The sequence below is a fragment of the Colobus angolensis genome, unplaced genomic scaffold (genome assembly GCF_000951035.1).
Source record: "Colobus angolensis palliatus isolate OR3802 unplaced genomic scaffold, Cang.pa_1.0 Scaffold224, whole genome shotgun sequence".
Taxonomy (NCBI): Eukaryota; Metazoa; Chordata; class Mammalia; order Primates; family Cercopithecidae; genus Colobus; species Colobus angolensis.
In genome coordinates, this window is record NW_012115422.1 from 1,311,818 (window position 1) to 1,320,692 (window position 8,875).

An 8,875-nucleotide genomic window follows, 5' to 3' on the forward strand; every position below is an offset into this window, starting at 1 on the left:
TCCTCCCACCTCAGCCTCCTGGGTAGCTGGGACTACAGGCAAGAGCCACCATGCCCACTAATTTTTTGTGTTTTTTAGTAGAGACAGGATTTTGCCATGTTCCCCAGGCTGTTCTTGAATTTTTGGGCTTCAGCCATCTGCCCGCCTCAACCTCCCAAAGTGCTGGGATTATAGGTGCAAGCCACCATGCCTGGCCCATTTTATTATTTTATTTTTCTTTGTCTTTTGCCTTAATTTCTTCACCTGTTGTTAAAGTACTAAATGTATACATTTATCAGCTGCCTTAAATCCTTTTGGTGAGTTTTAATAAGTTTAAATTCAAATTTAAATGGTGGTCTGGCAAGATAGAACCTCTCATGTAATTGAGTTTCTCTCTAGATTTGGACCATTCAGTGATAAAATAGTAGGCTAACCCTGAGGATTCAGTGATTCCATATTCATGTAAATGTGAGAATTTCATTCCTTCCCAGATGACATCTTATAAAAGGTCTTAAAAAGAAGATTATTGTAACATGATCAACATTACAAAAGCAGTTTTATGGTAAAATTTCTTGAGTTTCTGTAGTAGTCGGGAGAGAGCCTCATGCCCTCTGCGAAGTTTTTTATTTAGGCATTCATGAGCAAGTTCAGCTTTTCTCTACCATCAGGTTCAGAGACAATCATGAAGGACTCATGTCCATGGCTTCCTGCAGAGACTCCTGAGAACCACTGGCACTGAAATACCAAATGTCTGTCATGCAAAACACTTTTTCAGATTTAGTGAGATTTGTAATCATATTCCACAAGACGTGCTCCATCGTGTTTGAAAAGCGGCTCACAAGTATTTACTCTACTAGACAGCTGGGCTACCTCACAAAGAAAGCTGAATCTGTCAGGTCACCAGGCAGATTTTCAGGGCAAGCAAGTTCTATTTGCTCCTCCCTTTTTTTCCCACTCCAGCTAACCCTTTAGAAAAGCAAAAAAAAGTACAGGTTACCCCCAAAGACACTGGGTGAAAATTTCATAGTTCTGTGTAGCTGTCTGATCCTGGTTAATAATAATAATAAAGCCTAAATTGAGTCTCTTATAAACAGTGGTAATATTTCAAACAATGTACAATATTTTAGTAAGGGCGAAGAGCCTTAGAGGCTATGACCAGCCTCCAAACTGCCAAACTCTGTCTTGTCTTCAGTTACTCAGAGACAGGGAAACTCTCCTTACCATTATCCCTGTTGGCCGTGGATCTCAGCTTCGGCATTCCAGCCTGGAACAGTCCTCCCAGACCTGGAGGTCCGCCCCCTCCAAAACTTCCACCGCCTCCGCCACCACCTCCTCCGCCAAATCCGCCGCCTCCACCAAAGCCACCACCACCACCTCCAGCACCAGCTCCTTTAGGTTCTGCAGAAGAAGAAACACCCACCAGAGTATGCCCCCTGGTCTGGCCCAGGTAAATCATAAAACAACAGTACAACAGGGAGCTGGCCGGCTCTGGGCCGCCAGTGGACAAGTGGGATTTCTTCATTAAAATGCAGGATTTTAAGAGTTCCCTCAGCTCAGTCAGAACTGCCTGCTCCAGGCAGTCCCAGGCCCAGTGGTGGAAGAAACGAAAATAAAGGATGATTTGTTCCCACACTCCCCACTTGACTGGCTGCCACATGGGTCAATATCTATTTGTTCCGTATCCTAAGATTTGGCAAATAGAAAAATCTTCAGGCTGGTTGCAGTGGCTCACACCTGTAATCTCAGCACTTTGGGAGGTTGAGGTGGGAGGATTGCTTGTGCCAGGGAGGTCAAGGCTGCAGGGAGCCAAGACTGTGCCACTGTACTCCAGCCTGGGCGACAGAGTGAGACCCTGTCTCAATAAAAAGGATCTTCAAAGAAAGAGAGTCCCAAGGGAGGAGGAGATGCCATAAAAGGTGAGAGGAAAGGAAAGAGTTAAAAAGACAAGAAAATAAAATATCTCATAATTTCACAAATATACAAATATCCAGGCTGGGCACAGTGGCTCACACCTATAATACCAGCACTTTGGAGGCTGAGACTGGAGATTATGATACTTTTATGATATTTAGACTTTCCATTTGGAGATGTGGTATATTTTCTCATTTATTCATGTCTTCTGGATTTTTTTGGCAAAGTTTTTCAGTTTTCATGATTTACATTACACATGCTTTTTGTTGGGGTTACCTCAAATGTATTTTTGTTTGCTGAAATTGTGAAAGGGATGTTTTTCCTGTTATATTTTGTAATTGGTTATTTTTGGCACCAGCAAATTGTATTTAATATCTAATAAGCCACTTTGCTAGATTTTCTAAATTAAAATTTACTAAAAATTTATTACCTTGCATTTTCTCGTATGCATGTGGTCTTCAAATAATAATGGTTTAATGCCTCCTCTTCTTTAAGAATTGTATGTCTTATTTCTGTTTTATATAAGTAATTACTTTGATGCGTAAATTTCCTTAACAATGTAAATTATTAACATTTCTAAAGGCAATCATGTTCTGATATTAATGAGAATCCCTCTGATGTTTCAAAGTTAATATGAATTACTGGTTTGAAATAGATTTTTTCCCTTTCTAAATATTCAGTCGATGGATCCTTCTATTTTAGGTTTACAAGAATTTCTTATAGCATGAAATTTTATCAAATGCCTATTCAAGATCTACTGAGACTTTTTATGGTCTTTTTTATTTGATATGATGACTTTATTTGATATGATGACTTTCTAACATTAAAAATGGGATAGGCCGGGTGCAATGGCTCACGCCTGTAATCCCAACACTTTGGGAGGCCAAGGCGGGTGGATTGCTTGAGCTCAGGAGTTCAGGACCAGCCTGAGCAATATGGTGAGATTTCCATCTCTACAAAAAATAAGCCAGATGTGGTGGTGCATGCCTGTGGTCCCAGCTAGTTAGGAGGCTGAGGTGGGAGGATCCCTGGAGCTTGGGAGGTCAAGGATGCAGTGAGCTGTGTTCATACCATTACTCCAGTACTCCAGCCTGGGTGACAAGACCCTGTCTCTGAAAAAAAAAAAGGGGGGGATAAACCCTGGTGTTGGTGAATTGTTCTTGTAACATGTAGATTTGTTTTTTGGTATTTTAGTGTTCTCTTATCTATGATGGTAAGTGGTCCATAATAGGGTTTCTTAATTATAAACATTTTGGGTAAGATAATTCTTTTTTGTGGGTGGCTGTCCTGTCCTGTTCTTTACAGAATGTTTACAGCATCCCTGGCGTCTACCCACTAGATGTCAGTAGCAGCCCTCCCTGACCCCCAAAGTAGTGACTAAAAATGTCTTCAGACATTGCCACATATCCCCTGGAATGCAAAAATCACCGTCAGTTGAAAACCACTAATGTACAGCTCTCTTTTTTGTATGTGCTGCCTTTGTCAAGTTTTGACATTAGGATCATGCCAATTTCATTATAATTATTAGATAGCTTTCCATCTCTAACATGTTGGGGAATGACTTATACAGCATTTGGATTAGCTTTTCTTAAAATCTGAAAGAATTTGCTAATAAAACAATCTGGCTCCAAAGCTTTTTGGAGAGAAAGTAATTTAATAAAGTTTTAATCTTTTCCCTTGCTCACTGAGGTTTCTTGAATAAATGTATGCTTTTCTTAGAAAAGTACTTTCTTTAATATCTTAAAACATTTTAGCAGATAACTTTATTATACTACTTTAATTTTAGAAAATATGCTTTGAATCTCTTATTTTATCTGCCTTCTGAGTTCTACTTTTATTCATTTTTATTTCCTTTTTTTCTGGATTAGGTTTATCGTAAATTTGTGTTAGCTCTGTATCTTTTCTAGATGCGGCGCTTTCTGGGATGCTTATGGTAGCTCTGCTATGGAAGAAATAATCTGATAATAACTGGTAAGAATTACTTCACCTAACAGGATAAAACATATAAGACTAACAATTTCTAGAAGTGTATGCAAAATTGTTTCCATATAAAATTTTAAAATTTTGCTAATAACATTAACATTGCCCTTGTCATTCAAACACTATTCATTGATGAATGACACATTTTGGAATACTGCACTTCACAGGACTTATTTACATGGTATTGAAACTTTAGAGGGACTCCTGCAGTATCAGACATCATCCATTAGTGTTTTCTTTTTTTGAGATGGAGTTTCACTCTTGTTGCCCAGGCTGGAGTACAATGGCACGATCTTGGCTCACCACAACCTCTGCCTCCTGGGTTCAAGCAATTCTCCGCCTCAGCCTTCCAAATAGCTGGGATTACAGGTATGTGCCACCATGCCCGGCTAATTTTGTATCTTTAATAGAGATGGGGTTTCTCCATGTTGGTCAGGCTGGTCTTGAACTCCCAGCCTCAGGTGATCGGCTTGCCTCGGTCTACCAGAGTGCTGGGATTACAGGTGTGAGCCACTGCGCCCGGCCCATTAGTGTTCTTAACCTGCAACATCTGTCCATCTTACAGAAAGAGAAGCTAAAGCTTAGGGTAGTTAATTGCTTCCAGATTATTTTTTCAGTAATTAAACTGTAGGAAAGGCTGAGTTTGGGAGCTATCACACATAACCATGGTCAACATTTTGACATACAGCCCAGGGAATTTTCACATGCAAACAGATACAAAACCATGGATAAACACTGCTGCTTGCAAAGAGCTTGTGACAGCAGTATAGGTGTCCAGTTACATGCATGAACAAGGGCCTGCACTGGACTGTATCTTCCTTCCATCAAGGAAAGCACATTATTAAACATCATGGAAGAGAGAAGGACTAATACTATTTCCATTAAATGAGAGAAGTGGACATTGGAGAATACGATTCTTCAAGGTTTCCACTAGTGGATTCAGGAATAGGTCTAGACTGTCCAGTCTCCTTCAACAGAGCCCTAGGCTCCCTCTTGTAGTGAGGAGAACCACAGGCCTCTGTCTTAGAGGCCAGCAGCTCCTCTGGCCTCATACTGGGGACCATGATTCAGATGGCTATTGGAGGGCTGATTAGAGGGATTATATTATAACCACATTCTTTTTGTGGGCATTTTGACTTACAAGTCAGACTGTGTCAAGAGTTAAATACCTTAGATCCTTTTTTTTTTTGGAGACGGACTCTTGCTCTGTTGTCCAGGCTGGAGTACAGTGGCACAATCTCAGCTCACTGTAACCTCCACCTCCTGGGTGCAAGTGATTCTTGTGCCTCAGTCTCCCAAGTAGCTGGGACTACAGGCATGTGCCACAAAACCCGGCTAATTTTTGTATTTTTTATAGAGACAGGTTTTTATCACGTTGTCTAGGCTGGTCTTGAACTCCTGGCCTCAAGTGATCCACCTGCCTCAGCCTCTAAAAGTGCTGGAATTACAGGTGTGAGCCACCGCGCCCGGCCATAGTTCCTTTTTGAAAGCAGTGCATTCTCACTTGCACCACTTTGCCAAGTAACAGAACAACATTCAAAGGCCTTATCTAGGTCTTTCACTTTCCCTTTTTCCTCCCAAACCAGTAGTCCACCTAACTCTGATCCTTCTTCTTCCTTCTCTACTCATTAGGCATTTCTCCCAGAAAGTTCCCTGAAGCACTTCTAATCCTCTACTTTGCAAATATTCTGCCTCATTATTCACTTGTTGACAAAGCTCCATCTGGTGATTTTGGAAGGTCAGTCTATTTCCTGTTGCGTCCAAATGGGATCTGTAGTCTAGGATGAATCTTGGGGACATCTGGCAGGCAAAGGAAGGGTCTAGGAATGTGAGGAGACAGCCTTAAGATCTACTTATTAATTGCCAGTAGAATTCTAGTCATGGCTTTTTTTTTTTCCTTTTTTAAATTTTTTTTTTTTTTTTTTTTTGAGACGGAGCCTCGCTCTGTCGCCCAGGCTGGAGTGCAGTGGCCGGATCTCAGCTCACTGCAAGCTCCGTCTCCCGGGTTCACGCCATTCTCCTCCTCAGCCTCCCGAGTAGCTGGGACTACAGGCGCCCGCCATCTCGCCCGGCTAGTTTTTTGTATTTTAGTAGAGACGGGGTTTCACCATGTTAGCCAGGATGGTCTCGATCTCCTGACCTTGTGATCCGCCCGTCTCGGCCTCCCAAAGTGCTGGGATTACAGGCTTGAGCCACCGCGCCCGGCCGGTAAATGTTAATAAGTAGCCGTGTTCCAGAAAGTACCTCAGACTTAGGTGGGTAGATAAGTGAAGTTGTGACCTCATTTCCTTTCTCTCTAAGCTCCTAATAATTGTATCTTACACTTGAATTACACTTTCCAGACAACAAAACATTTTACAGGCATTATCTCATTTGAAGCTCATGACAAAGTTGTGAGGTCAATAGAACATGTATTATCATCTCCACTTTAAAATGAAGACAACAAGGCTTGGAGATGGTACAGGATGGATGTGCCAGGTCTTGAACCCACAGCTTTTGATTCCAAGGCTAGGGCTCTTTCCATATTTTATGCTGCCTCCTCATCTGCGGTGCCAGGAGCAATGGGTTAATCTCCAGAAAGTGTTGTGAATAATGCAAAGAATCGCTGCTGTGTATGTCTTGGACAAAGAATTATTATACTGGCTTCTTGCAGTATTCAAGGGGAACCCAAGCCAAAGCTGCGGCCTACAGGGAGTGATACAGTCCCTTATTTTGCTAGCTTTGCAGCTGTTGTTAACCGAAAAAAAAAAAAAATTGAGGGGTGAGGGTAGGGTTGATTATTAGGCCGTAAACTGTTCCTCTTCATGGAAAATAGATTTTTTTACTTACTGTCCAATATTGGTGCACTTCTGTCATTGGTGACTGTCTTCTTTAGTTTCTTCCCTTTGCTGATATCAGAAAGGAGAGCATTTCTCCCAGCCTGCTCTGTCTTATTCAAGGTAGGCTTCTCTGTATTGGCCTAAAAGGAAGCCATACAAACAAGTAGTCATCTCTTGGGTTAATATCATGCATTGTAACACTTGGCTGGGAAAGGTTGGGTACGGGAAGCTTGTTATTAAGGTTCTTGGTGACAGGTTGTAAATTCTCAACAAGTTTTAGAACCCATATCATTCTTTTTAAGATCCAGACGTTTGGAAGCAGATGCAGCAATAAATTATGTTCATTTTTAAGGGAGGAAGAGTCGGTCCTTGATTAAAGTCTCTGAAAATTCAGACCACAATCTGACTGAAACTAACAGGGCCAGGTTAGAGTGAGATGACTAGACACGAGAAAAGAAGTTTAAGTCTGGGAGAGTTCTGCAGGACATTACCAGGCTTCATTCACTAGAGGGTACCCTGAAGAATAACTTCCTTTTCCCATCTTTTAGAACTAACCCAGTGCAAGGGAAAAACTGTCTCTAGCAAAAAGAGTCAGCTGTATGTTTTTTAAACCCACTAAAGTTCTAGAAAATAATTCCCACTGTGTATATTGCCAAAGATGCTTTTTTTCTTTTTAAGTCCGATTTATTAAGGTATAATTTACATATAGTGAAATTACCCTTTTTAGTTACAGTTCTGTGAGTTTTGACAAATATATACAGTTGTGAAACCACCATCACAATCAAGATATAGAATATTTTCATTACTTCAAAAGTTCCCTCATGTCCCGTTGGCATGAGGTGTTTCTGATGTTTAATTCTGATGAAAGCTTAGCTCATGGAAATTGCAGAATGGATAAAAGTGCTACTTTAACATGTTTGATTATTTTCTTATATTTCCAGAATTCAATACCTTACCCAGCCTTTAAAAAACATTTTTTTTTTTTAGAAACAGAATCTCATTATGTTGCCTAGGCTGGAGTGCAGTGGCTATTCACAGGTGTGATCATCATGCACTACAGCCTCAAACTCTTGGGCTCAAGTGATCCTCCTGCCTCAGCCTCCTGAGTAGTTGGGATTACAGATACGTGCTACTGCTCCTGGCCTAACAGCCTTTTATTAGCAGAGTTAGAGGCAAAGGAATAACTCAGAAAAACCCTGAAGTAGGCTAACCAGAATTACTGTGTAATTGGAATTATACTGTGTAAACAGAACTACTGTAAAATACAGTAAAGCTGGAAGCATCTTTTTTGTTTGTTTGTTTGAGACAGAGTCTTACTCTGTCACCCAGGCTGGAGTGCAGTGGCCGGATCTCAGCTCACTGCAAGCTCCGCCTCCTGGGTTTAGGTGAGTCTCGTGACTCAGCCTCCTGGGTAGCTGGGACTACAGGCAAGAGCCACCATGCCCACTAATTTTTTGTGTTTTTTAGTAGAGACAGGATTTTGCCATGTTCCCCAGGCTGTTCTTGAATTTTTGGGCTTCAGCCATCTGCCCGCCTCAACCTCCCAAAGTGCTGGGATTATAGGTGCAAGCCACCATGCCTGGCCCATTTTATTATTTTATTTTTCTTTGTCTTTTGCCTTAATTTCTTCACCTGTTGTTAAAGTACTAAATGTATACATTTATCAGCTGCCTTAAATCCTTTTGGTGAGTTTTAATAAGTTTAAATTCAAATTTAAATGGTGGTCTGGCAAGATAGAACCTCTCATGTAATTGAGTTTCTCTCTAGATTTGGACCATTCAGTGATAAAATAGTAGGCTAACCCTGAGGATTCAGTGATTCCATATTCATGTAAATGTGAGAATTTCATTCCTTCCCAGATGACATCTTATAAAAGGTCTTAAAAAGAAGATTATTGTAACATGATCAACATTACAAAAGCAGTTTTATGGTAAAATTTCTTGAGTTTCTGTAGTAGTCGGGAGAGAGCCTCATGCCCTCTGCGAAGTTTTTTATTTAGGCATTCATGAGCAAGTTCAGCTTTTCTCTACCATCAGGTTCAGAGACAATCATGAAGGACTCATGTCCATGGCTTCCTGCAGAGACTCCTGAGAACCACTGGCACTGAAATACCAAATGTCTGTCATGCAAAACACTTTTTCAGATTTAGTGAGATTTGTAATCATATTCCACAAGACGTGCTCCAT

The 8,875-nt window shown here is 41.0% G+C and overlaps 1 protein-coding gene across 4 annotated transcripts in view; it reads right to left on the bottom strand.

Annotated features, from left to right (window-relative positions):
• The window catches only part of WIPF1 (WAS/WASL interacting protein family, member 1), a 119,543-nt gene that overhangs the window by 14,419 nt on the left and 96,249 nt on the right, over window positions 1-8,875 (bottom strand). For all 4 annotated transcript variants that reach the window (XM_011943984.1, XM_011943985.1, XM_011943986.1 and 1 more), the window contains 2 exons: window positions 6,700-6,829; window positions 1,201-1,377 (listed from right to left, as the gene is read on the bottom strand). In XM_011943984.1, coding sequence (XP_011799374.1) covers window positions 1,201-1,377; window positions 6,700-6,829 — 307 coding nt within the window. The remainder of the gene's footprint in view (window positions 1-1,200; window positions 1,378-6,699; window positions 6,830-8,875) is intronic.